General features: G+C 46.3%; 1 protein-coding gene across 6 annotated transcripts; it reads right to left on the reverse strand.

Annotated features, from left to right (window-relative positions):
* Positions 1-1,057: 1,057 nt before the first annotated feature.
* On the reverse strand, positions 1,058-22,370 carry MPPE1 (metallophosphoesterase 1). Of its 6 annotated transcripts, none has more exons than XM_075529994.1 (12): positions 22,215-22,370; positions 20,998-21,073; positions 17,857-17,981; positions 11,856-12,248; positions 7,689-7,797; positions 6,329-6,432; positions 5,473-5,547; positions 4,504-4,612; positions 4,282-4,350; positions 4,066-4,188; positions 2,759-2,899; positions 1,058-2,411 (listed from the first exon to the last, which is right to left on the reverse strand). In XM_075529994.1, the coding sequence occupies exons 4-12, from the start codon at positions 12,134-12,136 to the stop codon at positions 2,229-2,231; spliced, it is 1,194 nt and encodes a 397-aa protein (XP_075386109.1). In that variant the 5' UTR covers positions 12,137-12,248; positions 17,857-17,981; positions 20,998-21,073; positions 22,215-22,370; the 3' UTR covers positions 1,058-2,228. The 6 variants fall into 6 exon arrangements, with proteins under 6 accessions (XP_075386109.1, XP_075386112.1, XP_075386110.1 ...); XM_075529997.1 differs by having other exon boundaries at positions 20,986-21,073; XM_075529995.1 differs by lacking the exon at positions 22,215-22,370 and adding an exon at positions 21,857-22,076.
* Positions 22,371-22,584: the final 214 nt, after the last annotated feature.

Consider the following 22,584-nt stretch of genomic DNA (forward strand, 5'->3'; position numbering starts at 1 on the left):
TCGTATGTATGACCCAGCGACCACCAAGTCTCTGGCTACCTCTCTGTTCCCCTCAGGTTGGGTTTTGTAGCTTTTGTTTTCAAACTATCTTCAAGCTCCATCAATTTGTATCATGGCAAACATTCTCTTCTTCGAGGAAAATGGGTTGGGACTCCCAATAGTAACCCCTTCCTTCACTTGCGGATTCATCAGGAACGTGAGATGGGGAGACAGCACTGTTTCCAGTAGAGTGTGCCTGAGGAGCCAGTTAAGCTGTCCATCTGGTCTTAGAATAGACCCTGAGACAAAGTCAAGGGAAACTTTCCATTCACTCTTAGAATCCTCGCCAGCCTCAAGCACTCCTGTAAAACCTACCCGCATTATTGCTACAAAATGTATCCTGTCTAAAAATGAATCTACACATTGACTTTTCTAGGACAAGGGTCTTCTTCCAGTCTTTCATTGTTGCTTTGTTGCCAGGTTCTCATACTGTACAGACCAGAAGATGTGATATTCTTTTGTATAGCTACTAGAGAAAACTCCGTGTAGATCTTTGTGCCTTGATTATGGGTCACAGCTGTAAATGTTTGGATTGTGATAAACAGCTTCATGTCAACAATACTGCTTGCTTTGAAAAGAGGAATGAACGGCATCTGTAGGACATAGGATGGTTTATCATGTTGGTACATGTAAAATATATATATAACTCACCCTCATTAAGACCCGCACTTTCCCATACAGGTGAAGCTGTATGTAACCACTGGCCTCTGCTTCCCTGAGCCTCAGCTTCAAACCCTGCCATCAGAGTACTGGTGGTAATTTGATCTGTTTTCCAGGAAGCCAAGAAGTTTGCTTTGATTTCTCCGGCTACTATTTTGTTATTTACAGACGTTTACACTTGTGCCCCAAGAACAGGCGTCTTCCGACCGCTTCACGCAACTACAGGTTGTCCTGTACACCCAAACCGCCACCTCGACGCCAGATGGGACCAACATTTGTGTCTGCTTAAGGGAATTAAAGGATGGCGTTATCATCTGTCTTTTAAAGAGGAAATATTAGAAAATATTTCTGGGAAATATAAAGTAAAAATACATGGTTTATTTGTCCCACTTGAAAAAGTTGTACAAATGTAGTCTCACTAGTTAGCTGGTTAGGAGATCGAGCGAGCACGACTCACCTCACAGGGGAGGCTTCGTAGCCTGTGTAGATCTATAATCTCGAAGGAGTTTACTCAGGTGTAAGCCTGTAATCATGTCCAGATTCTTATTTTCAATAGTATGATCCAGAGAAAGGACAAGTGACATACTCTTTAGTTTCGTTTTGTCTCTGTTTTGATGTCACCACTCCCCTCATTCCTTCCTGGTTCATGAAGCTCTCAGTGCAACCGAGACGACAAAGGAGGGCATTATGCTCGCTTCCCTTACCCTTCCCATGTGGAGAGCGTCCCGTCCCCCCACACAGAAGTTGCATATTGCTATGCCCATTAGTAATCTAGAGTGTCCCACTAATTTTTCATTTAAAAGTTTAGTGAAAGAAAAACCAGACCTAGACCAAAAGTACATTTTATCTGCTCTAGAATTACAAGATGGGTTTATTTTTACATGTCAGGGGCCATTTTCTACTCCGATTCACATTTCTTTTGTTCATTCCAGGCCCTTGATTCAGATTTAACAAACTGGTCTGCTGGAGAGAAAATTCACACCTACTTAGAAATCTGATTCCCCTGACTTAGCATGGACAAATGTCTATGAAAAGCAGTGTGTTCCTGCTTATAGCACCTGTACCTTTTAAGTGTACAGCTTATAAACTACAGCAGTTTGAGCCACTTCCTAGGAGAACAGAATAAACCTAACATTCCTGTAGACACACCATCCCCACGTGGATTGGTGCTGAAGACTCGCCCCCCCCCCCCGCCCTTCGGGGAGGGGCATCAGGACTGTGCAGTGCATGCAAATAATAACACCATAACATTTACATACTCTACAAATAGTCTTTGATTATACACATATTTGATAAAACACCACAACAGGTTTGTTGTAGATTACGTGTTCCATTTTTATAGCATGAGACAAGTTAAATCAATTTATTTATTCTACAGTGGTGCACATCCGTGGTGTAGAATCCCTGTGATGTGCACAAAGATGGCCTACATTTTGGATGCATCCGCTACTTGATTCTAACAAGAGAACTGCCCCCCACATTCACTCTCTTTGGCTTTGATATTATGAAAAACAAAAGGCTCCTGCGTTTTACACTGCCTTGTGCTTCCCAAGAAGGCTCCGGCCAGAGAGGAAAGGCAAGGTTATTAGTTTGAAGTGAGCCAGGATGAGGACCAGGAGGAGCACCGATGCTCCACAGTAGGTGACCAGGACTGTGTCTTCCTGGGGCAGGTAGCACTTGGAGAGAGAATACTCCGAGGACGAGATGCTGCCCTGGAACAGAGAGAAGAAAGTCAGGATGCCGGTAGAGCACAGGTAGGACAGGACCACACAGACATACTGACACCGGTTTAACATCCAAGGGCACTGGACCCTTCCTGAAAAACACCCCGCTCAAAAATTCCTCCTCCCTTCCCTCCCTCTGCGGTTAGCCACCCTCGGAATCGTGTTCTCTGTATTCCTAAAGCGGTGTTTTTGCAAGGTAGCAATGTCTCTGAATATACGTAAGGGTGTACTTTATGTATGGCTTTTGTATACTTTTAAAGATTCGCAGCAATTGAGTGGTTGATTACTAGTGTTGACAGTTATTTATAAAAGCTTTCAGACAAAATAAATGTTACCAGAATGAAACTGGGATTGTTTCTGTTCCTCCAACTGAACGAGGGGACGCTGACCTCAGGCACGCCCCCAGCATGGGTCACTTCACAGCCGCTGTGCGTGTGGCCGCTCAGCACCAGGCGGGGCTGCAGCCACCACAGTAACTGCGGGGACACGGGAGGAGCTGCTCAGGGGACGGCACTGCCCCAGGGCCTCCGGGGTTTGCCATCACTCCCTGGTTCTGTTATAGACTAGTTCAATTTTCGTTCTTTAAAATAATTTGGTTAGATTTCTAATACCTGTAAATAAAATCTTATATATATAAGATGGATATATAGATATGCATAATCTATATCAGCCCAACGCACAACCCCTACAGCCCTGGGGCTCCTGTGTCCATGAAGAAGTTCAGCCCTGACACGGAGAGGAGTGGAGCCCCTGCCCTGCCCTGCCCGCTACACGCATGATCAAAGGACCCAGTGAGACAAGTGGTGAGCAAAGGACTCTGGCTTAGTAAAGACTTCACCTTGAAGCCAGGTCTTAGTGGAAACCCTGTCCGGGACCATACTCAAGTACAGTTCCTCAGACAAGTTGGTCCAGAGCCACAGCCCAGATACATTTGAAAGAAATGATGTACAAGACCCAAGGCTGGACCAAGTACCTGAATTAGAACATTGCTTGACCATCTGTAAGCGGTCACCCCCGCCCCTTTTAATGTGCCATTGGAAAACTAGAAACATTCCCACAGATGCCATCCCTTCTCATCCTGAGAGGGGCGACCCGCTTCGCTCCAGAGCGAAGGGTATCTTATCTGTGCCTAAGGTGTCTTTCTCAACCTGCCAGAGGGAGCCGCTTCATTTCTTTTGAAGTGACTGTGAGCTTTAATACAGCTGTGGCTTAACTCTGCCACAGCGGCTGGTGCCACTGCTAGTGTGCACACGTGTGTGTATGTGTGCGCGTGTGTGCGTGTGTGCGCGTGTGCAAGCTTTAGCTCTGGACCTAACAAACCACATGGTTGGGAACTTGCTACTTCCCCCATGGGCGACAGCCGGGCACTAAACTGCACAAGCCTCTAGAAATTTCTATCTCTGCCAATCATATTTCCAAATATCTTTAAACTGGGTGGTGGTGGGGAGACTCTGAAGAAAGGATAGCTGAGCATATTATTGACTTGACATATGAAAGGGAAAGCAGATATTCCCAAAGTCTTGCCTTCTATCTTCCAGGTGATAACTCTCTTGATTAAAATGTGATCTTTTTATATTAAAATTCTACTCTGTTCTTCTTAAATTGCTGGTTGATTAGGTAGCATCAGAATATGCTGGCAAACCTTGCGTGAAGCCTCCTGAGAGAGTACATCGTACTTCTCTTTGAATGGGATGTTCTTGTCCTTTGGAGAAGCAGCATCTTCCCCGACGCAGTTTGCATCACTTCTGCGGTAAAGTGGATAATGCTGTTTAAAGAGAGGCAGGGATCACTGACCTGAACCCCCCGGCTGTTTTGTCCAGTATACAGAGCCCCCGCCCCCCCACCCCCAGCCCCTTACCTGCAGGAGCACTGGGGCCGAGGCTGGGAGTGACTGCCTGGCTGCACACTGGCTGGATGGGGGCACCAGCTAGTGAGGAGAAGGCGGTCAGTTACCCCTCAGTCCAACAGGTACTCCAGTTAGGGGCTCTGTGTCCTGGGCGAGGAGCAAGCGAAACGCGTGCTTTGGGTCCTCGGGACCGACCAGAACGGGCAGCACTGGGCTGGTTACGGGGCTTCCTACCTCTCGGGAGCAATTCAGTGTGTTGGAAATTTCAATGAGTTCAGCTTCTGCTTCAGAGCAAATGCTGCAGCCATCCCCCTCCAGAGCGACGCTGTTCACCATCACGAAACTGAGCAAGACACAAGGCCGTGGCTACTGCACTGTGTGTGGCCTGTTTCCCTTGTCCCAGTCTCCCCAGAAAATGAAACCTAGCCCCAGAACAGCTATAAATCTCCGCTAATTGTCTTTAAGGACAAGGTGTTCAGACGGATTTGCAGCAAGAGGCGTCACGGTGATAGGATTTTGAAACCTACATTTGGGAGAAACCCCAGCTGGCAGAGTGCTCCAAAGTCACGCTGCACCTACGCTCAGATTCTTAACCCTCAGGACCACGCATCCTTGGGCACACAGCTCACCGCCTGTGTCCCTCACCTGTACAAATAGGGATACGGACATAATCGCTGTGCATAGCCACGTTCTACGGGAAAAAAGAAACTGCAGGAGCACCTAGGATATGGCATGCCACTGGAAAGAGCTCAGCGACAGTCAGCTGTCATTATTCGTGTGTGTCGCGAGCTGCAGGGAGGGTTCCGGGAGGCCCTCCAACCCACCAGCGAGGAAGTGGGGAGTGTGAGACCTGCGTGTGGCCAATCCCAAACTAGGGGACCGACCGTGAATGGTGGCTACCCTTTACAACTCTTGGGCGACTGCACAGCTTTGCAGACAGCATGCACGGCCCCTGAGCAGTCACAAGTGGCAAGGTTAAAACGCCTCAGTTATTTGACAGAAAGCCACATGGGTTGTGACTGAGCATCAGGGTACTCGGGGTGTCCCATCTGTACAACCTGCTGGGGCGATCCCAAGGCCAGGACAGCCAGACAGGGTCAGCCACGCCAAGATGAGGAAGGGTCTGGCCCGGGATGGTGGCCACTGTAACAAAACGGAATTCCCAATGGCAGAAAGTCGCTGGACGACTTTGCAAATACTCACTTAATTCCTCTCCAAGAAAACAGCCTTTCAGGGGTGAAAACGTCCTCAAAACGCTGTATTTTGTCTATGTCCATCCTACATGTCATTGTAAAGAGAAGCCACTTTCAGAACAAGAATTTTAGGACGTCTCAGTGTTAGGAACAAGGAAAATCACTTGCAGGACACTCACATCGACACCTTTATTAGTTCAGAGGACTTGATTCCTAGCTCTACTCCCGACTAAGCCTGAAAATGAAGGCCAGTTACTTAGTCCTCCTGGGCCTCAGTTTCCCCACTAGTGCCACAGAGAGTATAACAGGATTGTAATAAGGATTGTGTGAGTGAATCTATGACCGTGAAGTACATAAGCCAGGCTGGCCTTTCATCATCACCATGTAACTGTTAGCTAAATGGTCTTGTTCTAGTCTGACGCCCAAGCAAAACAACTGGTATGAAATGGAAGCTTCAAGTTATTATCTCCCCTGGCCAATATTCTTTACGCAAATATTAGCACCGAGACCAAATCCTTGCCCTTTAGAGCTCGCATTCCAAAATGTGCACCGTTTGAGGCGAAGTATGGCCAAAATAGAGCCTCAGATAGACATTCACCTGAATTTGGGCCATGTCTGAAATAATGGTTAACGAGAGCCCTCGGGATGCACTGGGAGCCCCAGTGGTACAGCAGGCAAGCACTTGGCCACTAACTAAAAGGTCAGCACTTCAAAGGAGACAAAGGCAGCGACCTGCATCCATTGGAAACGCCGGGGGGGGGGGGGGGGGCAGTTCTACGCTGCCCTGTGATAGCAACATCTCCTGTGAGTCCACATTGACTCAACAGCAGCGGGATCACAGTACAATGTTTCAGGGAACTACGTACTCATAGTGGAAGCCAATATCATGGTTTCCAGCGACCACCTTCAGCTGCACGTCCTGGGGGTGCCGGAACATCCTCTGAAACCGCTGGACGTCATTGGCCCAGGCCTTTGGAGAAAAGAGAGTCGCTGCTGAGAGCCAGGAAACCTGCTCCCTTTGGCCCCAAACACCCGTACTGTGATGGCTAGAAGCTAATTAGTCTATGTTAAATCAGATGCGCATACAACTAATTAGAACCTACCATTTTTAACTCTAATGGTTTTTTTCCCTAAGACAACACAATACCTTCTTTAATTTGATGCCAAATTTTAATGAAATGGTATCTCCTGAATCTTCAAATATTAACTGGTAATCCCCCCAAATATTTTTCATACAACTATCTCAAGAGCCTCCTGAAGAGCACAGGTGGGCCCAGGAGAGAATTTGGACATTCCCAAAGAGCAGCCTCTTTGGACAGGCCAAGTGGAGTCCACCTGTGGCAAGACTAAAACGAAGACGAGGCCGTCCCTTCAGTGCCACGGTCCCCTGCTTGCCAACTGTGGGGACGAGAACCAGGGAGATACGGGAGGGGAAAGGGATAGCCAGTTAAGAAAATTCAACCGCTATTTCAAGATGCCTCTGACAGTGTCTGTCACTATAAAAGTTTGAGAATGATGGACATAAAATTGTTTTCATAAGCCTAAAAATAACTATTAGATGGACATCCGGGGACTGGCAATGAACCTCTGTTCTGGGCAGTAATAAATGTAGCCTAAGATATTTAGATATAATTCAACCTAGGAAAATATTCTGAGTACACAGTCCTTCAATGAATTCTCAAATATTTCAGTTTTAACCAATAGTATTTACACTAATAATAACATAGTCAGAAAAGCCCTTATTTTACAAGCACAAAATAATTATCTAACCTCATTTTACAACCTATAGATATGTATGTGTGTGTTATATGTGTGTGTGTGTGTGTTTTATATCTAGATCTATATAATCACAGGTTATACATATATATAGATAACCTATGTGATTTTCTTCACCTCATATTAACTTATAGCTTAACTTTTAACAAACTGCAATCATCATGCTTGTTTTTCCCATCCCCAGGAGCCTCACCGGAAAGTGCATTCCATGATTCCAGAGATACCTGGCTGGTCAATGTATTTCTCTCACACACAGAGAAGGTTACCCAACCTCATTCAAGAGCAGCATTACGCACAGGTCCTAAAAGCCTTAAAAGTGGATGCCATCCTCTTAGAGTACGAGTAAGAAGTAAAACTTCCAGCATGAGCTAATGCTGTCTTGTGGATTCTCCAAAGTGCCTATGCTGGGCCGCAAAGCAAGGCTGTTACGCTGGTACTGCAGGGTCATACCTGGGAGGAGCTCCACTTTCCTTCATCGAAGATATCCCCCAGAATAAAGACCACTTCAGGCTGCAACAACCACAGAGCCGTCTGGAAGGCCCTCTCCATTTGCCATTCCCTTGTGGCAAATAGAAAATAAGTTTCAGTTGGTTTCTGGGGTGGAATCGCTAAGCGTCTTCAAGCTCACAACCAAACCACGTCACCTCCCAGCAACCCACATGGACAGAGTCGGGGCGTGCTCCATGGGGTTCCCAAGCCTGTGAGCTTTAAGAAGCAGACTGCCAGGTTCTTTCTTCTGAGCGCTTCGGAGTGGGTTCAAACCTTCCAGCTAGCAGTCAACGGTCTAATTATTTGTACTACCAGGGACTCCTACATTTGTCTGAGGAGCCATGGGAAAAATCCATCCTCTTTCCGCGACACCTTTTTTGTTTGGGAGGGCCAAGGAGTCTGAGTCTGATTGCCTGATTAAATGTGGGGATAAAGGCCCCAAAGGAGTTGGAGGTCCTTCCTCCATTCCTCCCCTACCCTTATCTTCCTCCTTTTAATCCCCTGAAGTCCTCGGGTACCAGGAAGCCTCTAGTGATCTGAGCAGGATAATGGAATCTCCCAAAACTCCCAATGAAGACTGACTCCCTTTCGCACAGAGGAGAAGGCAATCTGGCTGAAGGTCCACTTATAAAATGCAGCCTCCTTGATTCAGAGTTGGGGGAATTGAAGAATGGGGGGGGGAAAGCCAATACCCAAAGAGTAAATCCTCTATTCTTCACACACTAGTATAGCATCAGCCCAAGGGGACGGCAAATGAAAAGAATTTGGAATCTAGAAACTGCCTGGCAAAGGCTTAAAGCCACAGCCAGCTGTAGGACCTTGAGAAACTGCTCTTCTTCTCTACATTCACGGAGGGCTTAAGATCAAGGACAACGGACAATATTAGAACAGTACCTCGCATAGCACCCATGAACAGAAGGTGTGCAAGATGCCACTGGCCCCCATCCCAAGCCAGCCTGATCCAGATCCATGTCCTTTTCAAGGTCCTGATTGTCCTCCTTTTAAGGCACATCCCTGGCTGCTTATCCCCTGCAAAGGGGAATGTTAAATCCTGAAGCATATAAGTCTGTTAACCAACAGATCAGCCCACCCAGCAGCTCTTCAATGTGAAAGACCTGGAGACCTGCTCTCATAAAATCACAGCCTAGGTGTGCACCACAGCAGCAAGGGGACAGAGCAAAGAGCCTCCAGGGAATACCCAAAGTAGACTGGCCAGGGTGTGGCACTCCTCACACTCAACCAGAAAACACTCCTGAAAGTCAACAAACAGAACTTGAACTATTTACATGCTTTTCTTTCTTTTTTTGTCCATGATTTTTTGTTTTCTTTTGTTGCTTTGTTTTGCTATATCTTGTTTTTTGTGCATATTATTATCTCTGCAGGTCTATGTAGATAAGATAGGCAGGATAAACAATCTGGAGGAGAAAACAATGAAACCAGCTGTTCTGGGGGGGGGGGCATGGGAAAGGAGGAGGCAGGGAAAGGAAGTGGGTGTTAGCAAACCCAGGGATAAGGGAACAACACGTAATGTAAAATCGATGGGGAGGAGGGTGTAGTAGGCCTGGTAGGGCCTGATCAAGGGTAATGTAACTGAGAGAAATTACTGAAGCCCAAATGAAGGCTGAGCATGATAGTGGGACAAGAGTAAAGTAAAAGGAAATAGAGGAAAGAAGTAGGAGGCAAAGGACCTTTTTAGAGGTCTAAATATAGGTATGCACATATGTAAATTATTTATGATGATGGGGAAATATATCTATGTGCATATATTTATAGGCTTAGTATTAAGGTAGCAGGTGGACATTGGGCCTCTACTCAAGTACTCCCTCAAAGGAAGAACACTTTGTTCTATTAAACTGGCATTCCATGATGCTCACCTTCCAGACAAGGTTGCTGAAGACAAAGCAGGTACATAAGCAAATGTGAAGAAAGTTGATGGTGCCCAGCTATCAAAAGATATAGCATCTTGGGTCTTAGGCTTGAAGATAAACAAGCGGCCATCTAGCTGAGAAGCAACAAAGCCCACATGGAAGCACACTAGCCTGTGTGATCATGAGGTGTCAATAGGATCAGTTATCAGGCATCAAAGAACAAAAAAGTCATATAATTGTGAATGAGGGGGAGTGCGGAGTGGAGACACAAAGCCCATCTGTAAGCAACTGGACATCCCCTTACAGAAGGGTTGTGGGGAGAAGATGAGACAGTCAGAGTGCAGTATAGCACCGATGAAGCATACAACTTTCCTCTAGTTCTTTCATGTTTCCTCCCCACTTCCCCCACCCACCGCTATACACTATCATGATCCCAATTCTACTTTATAAATCCAGCTAGACAGAGGATGCACAGATAAGAGCTGGAAACACGGAATCCAGGACAGATGGCCCCTCAGGACCAATAATGAGAGTAGTGATACCAGGAGGGGAAGGAGAAGGTGGAGGAGAAAGGGGGAAGTGATCACAATGATCTACATATAACCCCCTCCCTGGCGGATAGACAACAGAAAAGTGGGTGAAGGGAAACATCAGTCCAAAAAAATAATAATAATTTATAAATTATTAAGGATTTGTGAGGGAGAGAGGATGGCGGAGGGAAGGGGGGGGGAATGAGGAGCTGATACCAAGGGCTCAAGACAAAGAAAATATTTTGAGGATGACGATGGCAACAAATGTACAAATGTGCTTGACATAGTGCATGCACATATGGATTGTGATAAGAGTTGTACCAGCCCCCAATAAAATGATTTACAAAAAAAAAAATCACAGCCTAGGAGGCCCTAAGAGGCAGTCTACTCTATCAGCCAGGTCGCTATGGCATGGAGAAACTTGACTGCAACCACATGCTAGGAAAAGCAGGACCGTCTTCTTCCCCAATGCGAAAGCCACTGTCTGTTCTGCTCTCCCCATCCCAGAAGGCAAAACCAAGTGGGCAGAGACACTATCTACAACCTAATGACACTGAGAAGGACTATCAGCCCTGCCAAGGGGAGAGGCGTCTATCTTCTCTGAACATCACTTAGCTGGGCACTCATCCCACAGAAAGCTGTGTGGCGGGCTGGTGGTACAAACCCAGTTACAAGCTAGAAGGCACAAGCACAGAGGGCCCTAGGAGCTACTCCAGAGTCACAACGCTAAGCAGTATAAATTATAAGCACATGGAAAAATCAAATGCTCCAAATAGCTTCTGAGAAGAAAATAATTGAGTACCTAGTTTTTCATATTTTCCACTTTCTTTCCAATTGAGGTGCTTCTGTTTTTACTTTGTTATTGTTGTTAGTTTTGCTCATTTGTTTAATGTGATTCTGTATATGAAATTCAGGATAGGTAAATCTATAGAGACAGTGAGACAGTTAAGGTTTGTTATTCCAACCTGGCCGATAAACACATACATGTGGGATTGACTGAAGGGTAGAGCGATAAATGGCTCGGTGAGCCTCGCCTTTCTAGTTCTCGGGTCTCTTGCTCTATGATGGTCGAACCAGGGTGCAGCTGCCTTAGCCAGTTCCCTGCTTCAGCTGGCAAGGCTCACTTCCTGTGAGACATCCCTGAGGAGAAGCCACATGGACCTAACCTGATGTAGCCCTGGGTGAAGACGCTGTCGCGTGGAGACACCTGCCAGCATTGAGATGCTTACACACTCGCTGATTCAGCTTTCCTCCTGAAGTAGGCATCATTGTATGTACTTTGTGAGATTGAGGAGGACTTTGGAGATTGGTGTCGGACATATGGGCTAATGTTGGACTTATGGGCTTGGCCAGCACTGGGTTGGGATGCTTTCTTAATGTACACTTACCCTTTATATAAAACGTTTATACAAATGAGTCTCTGTGGATTTGTTTCTCTAATGTACCCAGACTTACACAGACAGTAACTGCATTCATGGTTCCCTGAGGGTACAGCAGGTTAAGTTGCAGGGAGATATAGAGCTAATAGCAATGAGTATAAGAAGGAAGAAAAACATCCTAAAATTGATTGTGGTGACGATTGTACAACTCTCCTTAAGATGATTGAATTGTTGCATTGTATGATTTATTAATTATATGCCAATAAAACTTAAATTAAAAATAAGAATACTAATTGAGTGCTTGAAGCCACCAAATTGACCTGAGGGTGCATTCCTGGTTTAAGTTCCTACCTTCGTAACTTGTCCAGCCAGTGACCTCTCACTTCTCCAAGCAAATGGGTATCTGCCAAGAACATGGCCTTCAGCATGGGCTCAGGAGTCCCTTGATCCTTCTCATGGGCTGGGGTTTTCATCTCAGGCCAGTTACACTGGAAGATCACTAAGTAATAAATTAAAAATTCGCAAAAAAGGAACACAGCAAAGACAAAAGCTGTGATTTTCAACAGCAAAGAACTTCTCCTCTTTAACAGATGAAGATTCAGCCTTCCAAACTCCAGTCTGATGACTGCCATTACTTCTGTCCAGGAGTTGCCAGCAATCAAGAGTCCAATTAATTCATCAAGGAGTCACCAGGAGAAAAGGTGGAATCTTGGGTAAAGGGCGGCTCCAGTCTTAGCTGAAGATCTAAAAGAAAAAGGAAGAACTGAGGCATATGTCTTCATAATGATAGCATCATTGGTATCTTATTTAAAATGGATGATTACCATATCTTATTGACATCCTCTAATTTTTAAACCAATAATGTGCCCTATTACTGGGAAGGAAAACCACTGTTAATGAAGAGGTCTCTATACTTCCATATGCCAGAAAAAAAATCTTCCCACTAATATAAGGCTTTGCTAATGGTCTGATAACTGTTAAATGGAAATACTTCCATAAATATTATATATGTGTAGTTTGATTCAGCCCACCCCCAAATGACCTTAGAAATCAATATATCATGTTTTGGGGGGCCAAGTCATTTTCCAACTCATAACAACCCTATGTAACTCCTGCCTGTGCTGACTCAGACCAACTCCCTGTAGGTTTCTGAGACTGTAACTATACGAAAGTAGAAAGCCCAGTCTTTTTCCCTCCGAACTGCTGCTGGTTTCGAACTGCCGACCATGGGGATTGCAGCCCAACATGTAACCACTACACTTCCAGATGTACAGCAGAACAAAACACTGCCTCATCCTGCACCATTATCCCAATTGTTCTGCTTGAGCCTATTGTTGTAGCCCCTGTGCCCATCCACCTCACTCACTTCCTGCCTTTGTGCAAACATGCACTCTTTTTTTAAACTCTGCTTTTCTACAAAACAACTGTATTTTCATGGGCAAGGTGTTTTAGAGATCCAAGCTCTTCCGAGGCCTGGGCTCTGAAATCTTGGGCACTAGCTGAATGCTGAATTCTGATGCTATAGATCTGCGTCAGCAAAAAGAACGGTGTTTTGCTTGCAAATCAGCCTCAAAGCTCTGGATTGTATCTCTCTATACAGTTAGGTGCTATGGATTCAACCCGGGTCTCAGGTGAATCCTTTATCCTAGAAAAGAAAGCACGTGTTTGTTCATATCTAAAGAACAAAACAATTGTCTTGCTTGGACCCGCAATCAATGCTCATGGAAGAAGCAGTCAAGAGCCCCAAAGACATATAGCATGAGGTAAGTCTGCCGCACAGACTTCTTAAAGAGTTTTGAAGAGCAAGGATGCTATTTTGAGGACTAAGGTGAGGCTGACCCAAGCCATGGTATTCTCCACTGCACCATATGCATGCAATAGAACACTGAATGAGGAAGACTGTAGAAAAATGGACACCATTAAATTATAGTGCCAGAGAAGAATATTGAAAGTACCATGGACTGCTAAAAGGACAGACTGATCTGTACTGGAAGAAGTGAGGCCAGGATGCTCCTTAGAGGCAAGGATGGAACGACTTCTGTCTTAGATACATGGGACATATTATCAGGAGAGACCAGTCCCTGGAGAAGGACATCAAGTTTGGTAAAGTGGAGAGCCAGTAAACAGGACGGCCTTCAGGAGGTGGCTGCATCAATGGGCTCAGGCACAGGGCTGGGCAGTGTGTCCTTCTGTTGTGCATACATACCGTCACTATGGGTCGGAGCCCTCTTGATGGCATCTAACAAGGGACAGCCTAAGACAGATGATGAGATGGGGCATTTGGCTTCATGTGCCCTTAATTGGTCAAGAGCCCATCTTGATGAAGAGCTTGAATGTCAAAGAAGCTCCTAAAAGTTGTCTAGGTGCTTGACAGGGGGCATGAAGACATTGACCATTGTAACTGATCTGAATTCAAGCTTGAATTCTGAGCACAAGGTTTGTGGAAGGTTACCAATTAAAGTGGGTGCCGGAAAGCCATTTTGAGTCTCCACGTGGATTCAGCTACCATTGAGTTCTTTCAGACCAGCAATAGGTCTTCAGTCTGAGATTTACCAAACATGCACTCAAGATGCCTTGAGAGGAGTCTCGGGGATACAGTCCCCAGATAACAAGCAACTGTGGGAGAGGCTCCGCTAGCAGAGGTGTCCTGCACTTCCTGGCAGTGAGCAACTCACCAGAAAAGCTTTAAGTACACCCACTTTTCTTAAAGTAGGGCAGCCTACCCCTTTCCACCCTAGAGGCCCCTCTTAGCCCTTTGAGAAAGCAGCTGGAGGCTCTGATGGATCTCAGATCTCCTGGACAGCTGAGTGCAGACAGTATGTTCCTAAGCTTCATTTTTCTCCATTCCCGCCCTGCCCCACCCTCCCCCTCCTTTCTTTCCTAGTTCTCTGATGCCTCACCACCCCCACCATCCCACCTTTCCTGCAATACTGCTACCAATGGAGCAGGAATTCCCCACCCACAGGGCAGTTTCATTTCTTCCTTTATTTTATTTGGTTCTTGCACTTCTTTCTGTTCTAGGACAATACAATCCGTTTCTAGTTCTCTCCCCCTACCTCCTCCTCAGGGGTCCTTCATGTGACCTCACCCCCACCCACCCCAGGGCGCAGACTCATGCACATTCACACTGACAAAGCAACAGAATTTCAGTCTCCACACCCAAGCCCCGCCCAGGGCTTTTGTCTGTTTTGTCCCTCCTTTTCCCTGAATGTCTTCAGCAATATAGAAAGCTCTGCCCTCAGGCAGTTTGTGTTTTCAGCCATGTATCTCAACAGCTCAATGGAGGGTAACATCACCCTCTAAAAAGTTTGTGGGCCCCAATGGTAAATGGGGCACGGGAGTTATCACAGACGGGCTCAGAACCAATCCCACAAACTTTTCTAACCTGCAATAGTTATGTACCTCAATCATGGTCCCTGTCCAGCTCCTGCAGCCCCACCTTGGATCTGCTGACAATCATGAGTTGGTGGCAGTTTCCTTTGCTTACAACTTCTATTTATCCATGTGACTGGGAATCCTTGGGACACTACACTGCCGCCTGCTATGGTCTTCCTTCGCTAAGTGGCTTTGGCTTTGTCCCGTGTACGAATTAATGAAAGGGTCGCTATGAAGTGTATTTGAATTGGAGGCTCTCTTTCCTCCAGTAAGAGAGCCAAACTGTAAAGATCCTTTTCTGAGGAGGTGAACTTCTAAGATGAGTCTGGGAACATTCAAATGGCTGGCAGATAGGGAACCCTCATTTCTATCTTAGATTCCATTCTCTGTGAAATTCAGTCCTCATAACTGGACATATTTGCATACAGAAATTAAGAGGCCCCCAACCCAGGTGAAATTCCCTAGCTTATTGCACAGTGGTGGTCTTTAAACATATAGGGAATTGTTTTGAAAACCTACCCACAAGAAGAGAAACAGATAAAGGCAAAGGTGTATTGAGAGTCATTCCAAAATGTTTACAAGGGAACCCCAGCATTCAACATCCCTCCAGAAACTGATCAACAGGGACACTGCTCTATGATCATACAGATGAACCACTAGCAATCTGTATGCCCTGCTAGCAAGTCACCGTGTGACTCTGCAGAAGAGGAAATCCTGCGACCGAAATGGATGGCTGCTGTCAGCTGAGTCTCAAATCCTCAGCCTTCCTCTTTCCTCACCTGACAGTGATTATTTGTGCTAAGCGCTCGAGTAAAGAGTGAACAACCCGTACATGGTAGGGTCTAAATATGTGCTCTCGGATGGTGAAGTCAAAGGCTGCCGTGAACATTCTCTAGAGTCAATGGCTCTGTGGAATTCTACTCAGAAAATCCACAAGGTCTTTATCAACCAGACACGGGTCATCAGTGACCACATACCTTCTCATCTTCTCTGCTTTACATACTTCCCTGGGACCTCTGTCTTCTCCGTGGTTGACTCCTAAACTAGAATCATCATGTTACTTTATCTGCCAACTGAGGCAGGTGTGAGACTGAATGGTGCTATGAATAATGATAAACTCAGGGCAACAGCAGGCCTGTCCTAGGACCACAAGGTCCTAGGCACACTCTCGGGCTCCAGCTGGCACAAGCAAGGATGAAGTTACGCTGCTTTGGGCTGTCCTCCACTTTACTGATATAAGCAAATATTAGGTGACCCTCTCACCTCACCGGTGTGGCTAGGGTTATGGACGCCCTACTTGGGAGATGCTCACCACAGAGAGAGAACCCTCGAGAAGAAAGAAAATATTCTGTAAAACTATCGCGTCTCCTCTGTATTCATTCAAACACAGCAGAAATAACCATTTTAAGGTCTGATTCCTTTCAAACAGACTACGAGTTCCTTACGGCCAACATACTAACTAACAAGTGGGGAAAAGATGAGGCTTTGTACTCCTTTAAAGATTTCCACTTTGGAAATCCACTGGGTGGGGGCAGGGGGGAGGGGTGGAGGGTGGAGAGAACTTTGTTCTGTTCTATAGGGACACCATGAGTCAGAATTCACTCAAACGCATTTTGAGTTTTCTGTTTGTTTTTTTTGGTTGGTTTGTTTGGAAACTAACAAAACAATTGATGCTTCTAAATCTTTAATTTCTCCTCAGATGGTAAAGGCCTAGCTCGTGAGGAATCTTCTTCTAGGGCAGGGCTGAGATTCCTGGAGCATACCAACCCTTGCTGTTTTATGGGCTCCAGGTTTCACAAGAGATGAAATAACCAGAATTGCAACTTGATCACTGTTTTGCTGCATCCACTATTTTTTTTTCACCACCGAGAATCTTGCTTGGGCAGTTATGACTAAGAAGGGCAAGAAACACGACAGGGTGAGGAGGCGGGGACACAGGGAGCCCCAGTACCGCCCACAATGGGAAGAGAACCCGAACCAAACTCGAGTCACTGCCACCAAGTCAATTCTGACACAGGGAGACCCTCCAAGACAAGGTAGAACTGCCTGTGGGTTCCCAAGATGGCAGCTCTTTGCACGATAGAAAACCTCCTCTTTCCACCTGGGAGTGGCTGGTGGTTTTGATGTGTAACCACACCAGCACCAGGGCTGCTAGGAACAGAAGGCGACACAAAAGTGTGGTCCTCACAACAGCCCTGGCCACCAGGAACAAAAGAGATGCACGGCCGAGACTGCGCGTGTATTTGCACGGAGAGTGCGTAAGGCGGCACAGGCTCTCCCTCATCCGAACCTCCCGGTGATCCTTCAGAGCCCCTGACCAGAAGCTTCTCCAGACACAAAACTGCGGAGTACGCCATGAACTGGGGGTGGATAAACCAGTTTATCCTGCGGGCATCCAGCCCCGTTCCACACAGGTCCACAAAGAAACAAAAAAGGATCCCAAACAGAGCCATTCTGCTGGAGAAGACTGGGAATAACAGGAAGAGGGGGAGAGAAGTGGCCAAAGAAAAGACAGACAGGAGGGAAGAGGGAAGGGGCTGAAGAACAGGGTCAGAAAGTAGCTCGTGCTGTCCCACAGTTTGAGTCAGCCCCCGCATGTCTCGAATCATCTCGCTGATAAACCGTGAGCTTCACAAAGCACATTTCGTTCAGCAGAATGAAAATCATATTTGGACACCTCCTGACTCTAAATCCCGAAACAGAATGCTTTTCATTCCCATCTTGGAAAAACCCTTTCCTCCTCTACTCCAAACTTGTGTTATGCATTAAACCCCAATCCACACTATTGCTTTCAGTACTGTGCCCAAAGAGTGTCTGTCCCCTTTCTCCTTGATGAAGAGGTCGTCTTCAAGCTGACTGCAGGATTTATGCTCAGAGGCCCACCCTGCCCCTGGGGCGGGGCGGGGTGGACAGGAGCTCTGAGACCCCACTAAAGGCATACAAAGCAGGGCACAAGGTAACAAGGCGACCCTCCTACCTGATGGAAACAGTGTCAAGAAAGTTGCTCCTTCCCCTCTGGATTAAAGCTCAGTCAGCCCGGAGGCAGAGCACACTGCTCACATTCTGGAAGTGCCGAAGGAGCCCAACGGGCTGCGCAGCCATCTGCCAGAGGGAGAAATGCAGATGTGCTAGTGGTATAGGCAAGGCATGGGGGGGGTGTGGGGAGGGGGGCTCCTAATGTCTGTATAGGAAGAGCCACCCTAAGAGCTTTAAGGAATTAGCCACATTTCTGCTTCAAATACTTCCTCCTATGTGATGGGGAGACATACCAGCAGTGACACCCACCATCTGCATTCGAAAGAACCCATGCTCTTTGACCTTGGGTAGCACACGGACTCTTTCTGAACCTCACTAGTAAAATGGGCCATAGAGCCAACTGCCATGGTGTGGTGGGATTAACAGAAAGAATTCATGGAAATACAGGTAAACTTCAGTAGCCAATGACTCCCAACAGGCTCACTCAGCAATCGTTGATCAGCAGACTCGGGAGAACAGACACGGGACAGCAGCAGTCCCAGGAGGACAGCTGAAAGCTATGGTCGTCTGGGGCTGACACCCCGTTTTCTCCACTCGTTCACTTACTTATACTTTCCAGATCACAGTGTTGAAGTCACCACTCCCTTTCCTCACTCAAAGCACATGTCTCACGTACCTCAGCCCTAATAAACAGTCCAGCACCGAAAACATCCACAGCCAGAGAGCCGGAATAAGGAAAGGCTAGGCTCCTATCCTGAGTCCAGGCTCCAACACGGCTAAAACGTGTGCCATTCCCTGAACGAATGACAGGAGGGTCTGGGCTTCCATGGGAGTGGAGGGGGTCCTCCTCCAGGCCTCCGTGAAGCCGGACTGTCCTGCCCTCTTGAACAGTAAACAGGACAACGATTCTCCACCTTGAAACACCGAACTGTAAAGTCAAATAGAAACAGAATCTATTCTGTGTGTGCCTTGCTGTGAAAAAATAGTAATTCTGCCTGTAGGGGGAGTTTTATTTGTATTTGCAGGTTTAAGGTAAACGAGACTAATTATTAAAATTGTACAAGTTCTGAAAATGTCTAGTTTGGGCTCCCCAAGTTACAGTGTGTGAGTTTTCAGGTTGTCAGATAACACGGTCACAGGAGAACAAGGCAGACATCTCAACACATGCCTGGGATCAAAGCGAGCCACCGGCTGACAGGACTCCTCTCGACTTAGCTAAAAGATAAGGGTACTTGCTGATGGGACAGCCTACGAAGACACCGAGGACAACAAATAGGCTGGCCATGTGTTCTCATTTCTACTACAGGAAAGCTATGTTTCCTAGACAGTGACTCTAAATGAAACCACTTAGGAAATTCCTTTCCCAGAATATCTAAACCAGGTAGAAGAGGCTCATAATTTGACTCATGAAATGGTGCATGTGATCAGAAGTTCAAAAATCAAACAGAATAGAATATGCAGAAGCTAATAATGTTCACGAGTGATTTCTGGGACTGGGAAGGTGAGGGGAGATGGGGATTCCCTCTCTAGATAATAGACATTTGTTCCTTTTCGTGATAGGAAAGGTAACATAACATTAAATGATAGTGAAGTGCATGAAGTTTAACAAAGGCGAGTGATGTCCCTTAAATGTACATAGTCAAACAGGAAACGATGGTAATTTGGGGTCTTAAAAGTTTGTGAACAACCATCTAAGATACAACTGTAGGTCTCTACCCATCTGGAACAAAAGAGAAAGAAAAAGATTTAAGACTCATAGAAGATACTAGTCTACAGGACAAACACTCTACTCAGCGGTTCTCAAACTGTGGGTCGCCACCGCTTTTGGGGGCCGAATGACCCTTTCATAACAGTAGCAAAATGACAGTGATGAAGTAGCAATGAAAATAATTTTATGGTTGGGGTCACCGCAACATGAGGAGCTATATTATAGAGTCCCGGCATTAGGGAGGTTGAGAACCACTGCTCTACATAAACCACAGCTTCATCTACTACCTTGTGACCAGACATAGATGATGCTCTGTTACCAACCAACTTTCCCCAGCAGGGTCCCAATAAATGAAACCTGATAGAATGAGAGAAAAATGTGACACAGAACCTCAGATTTCTAAAAAAAAACAAACTTTTAAGACAGACTGTAGGATTCCCTGAGATCACTGGTGAGGAACTGCTCTGCAAACCTGCACTGAAGCTAATCCCTGTGCTCACTTCGTAACTAAATAGCAAATTCACCCAAGAAGTGAAACAATATCACCCATAGGTACTGTGCTACTTTTAAAAATCACTAAGAGGAGATCTTCTATAACAATTAATTTAGAACAAAGATGAGACTGTCAGAAAGCAGGGAAACTAGATGAATGGAAACAGAACCATGATGGAAATAAGACCGTTGGTGCGTTGTAAATAATATAGCCAATCTCACTCAACAACTTGCGTAGAAATTGTTGACTGGGAACCTAACTGCTGCAGCAACCTTCACCAGAAACACACACACACACACACACACACACACACACACACACACGCACACACACACGCCCAATATCAGTACTCCACAAAGACAAGGATTACTTCATGAAACATTTGTTTCCTTTTCTACAAAGGTAAATCAAAGAGTATGGCTACAAAATCACAGACACGTTTGTAAAACAAACTATCAGATGTTTCTTCACAATCCTCCATCTAGGCCTCTGTACTTCTGAAGGCAGTGTGTCCATCGCTCTAAGCTTTCCACTCACATTTTTGGTCGACACTAGGTCAAAACAGCAGTTGAGGCACGTTCTAGGACATGGCTTCCTAAACGTATACCTTCTGTTTTGATTCCTAATCTTAAAAAAGTCTTAAGGCGACCCAATTTTCTTCAGTTGATACTGTGAAAGTGATGGGGTTTACATGGTCAAATTCCCAGCACCCTCAGTTTTTCAGGGGTGGACTAAATGGGGCTTACAAGCACCTTGAATTTGATGGAGTATATGTTGAGAAATCAAATTTATGTATTTGTATCTTTAATTCCATTTTCCCGCAACCCTTTTGAAGTTCTCGCTTATCTACGTGTATCCCTCATAGGATAAACTGTATTTCCTTCTGCTCTAGGCTCTGAGCTTCCTCCAGAAAAAGGACTCTCACTGACTTGCCTCCTGACCTTCCCATTGTTGGCGTGTGGAACCGATACCAGAGTCCACGTCAGCATCTGATCCCCCGATTCACAGTATGTTCATCTGAAATAAAACAGAAAACGGGTGACTTCATGCTCTTTCAATTGTTTAACTATTAGTCGGGTAGATAATGCACCACTTCATGGAAAGTTCTGGGGCTGCTACCTGCAGTATGTGGAAGACTGACATTGAAGATAAACAACCATTAAGAAAGTGACTGGCATTGTGCTATTATTCAAGAGTAGGTCTTTTAAGTTATAACATAAAATACTTATATTGATAATATATTTACAAAATTGTTCTGTATTCTCCAACACATAAAACAGCTATCATTCATATTTGGGAACAAAAGACTGTACTGTTTTATTTTTGTATTTTAACTTTAAAGCTATCATTAAATATCATTTTTAAAATTAACATGAAACAGAAGTAATGTTTAATATGCATTGACTTGTAGTTCTTTCTTTTGCTTGTCTATAATGTTAAAGATATTTCCACAATCTCATCAACAGCTATTTGCAAGTGATATTTTCCATCTTAAAAAGTATTTCCTCCCAATCTACATGAGTAAATTATGGAGTAGCTGCAATTTAATACACGTGCTTTTAAGTACTCATGATTTCACAGCAAAATCTAATTCCTATAATATTGTGGAATTTGGTTTGTTTTTTCACAATTTAATCGTTCAACGGTTTTTGAACAAATGGAATACTGAGTTGTGAATAGGGCAATGAGGTTCCATTTTGCAGTTATAACTGAAATGAACTTTAAGAAACGGGTTTGCCTGGAGCCCTCAACCCCAGCAAAGGAGTGGGCACAAGAAGCACAAAGGCAAAGCGAACGTACGTGAGTGCTGCGACCCTGCCCTCGCCGAGGAGCCCCGCTGCGCTGCGGTAACCCAAAGCCCAGGTTCAAAGCCACCAGCCTCTGCAGTGCGCCCGGTGCGGGGCCGCGGGAAGGCCGGGCCCTGCAGCGCCGGCGCCGCTGGGCGCCCCCCAGGACAGCTGGCTCTGCGGAGGGGGGCAGGGGAGGCGTCCGAGGCGACTTGGCGGCGGCGGGGCTGCAGTAGGCCGGGTCACACCCCCCCTTCCTGCTTCCGCAGCGCCCGCCCCGCCCCGCTCGCCGCGCGGGCCTGCAGCGTCCTCAAAGACTAGACTCCCCGCAGATCCCGGCCGGATCCCCGCCCGCGACTCGCCCCTCGGACCTTGCTCCCGGACCCGGGCGCCGCTCCAGTGCATCCCCGAGACTTCAGGAGCCTGCGCCGCGCGGCCGCAAGCTCCGCCCGGCGCCCATCCGCCCCCGGTGCCCGCGCGTCTCGGGCGCCCCGGCGCGGAGCTCTGGCCTCCGCCCTTGGAGAGGAGGCGTCCTGTCAAACACTATAAAGTGAGGCTCAGCCCACTTGCATTTCTCAGCTCCTTCTGGTGCAATTTGTCACCCTCAAATCTTGAATCCTCACGGGTGTAACCGCTCTCAACTTCCATTCCTAAATCAGGGAAACCGGGTGGCACAGTGAGTGAATCGTTGACTCCTAGCCGCAGAGGTCATTGGTTCAAACCCACCTGGAGGGAAGGCTG

Source organism: Tenrec ecaudatus, chromosome 13, assembly GCF_050624435.1.
Source record: "Tenrec ecaudatus isolate mTenEca1 chromosome 13, mTenEca1.hap1, whole genome shotgun sequence".
NCBI classification, from domain to species: domain Eukaryota; kingdom Metazoa; phylum Chordata; class Mammalia; order Afrosoricida; family Tenrecidae; genus Tenrec; species Tenrec ecaudatus.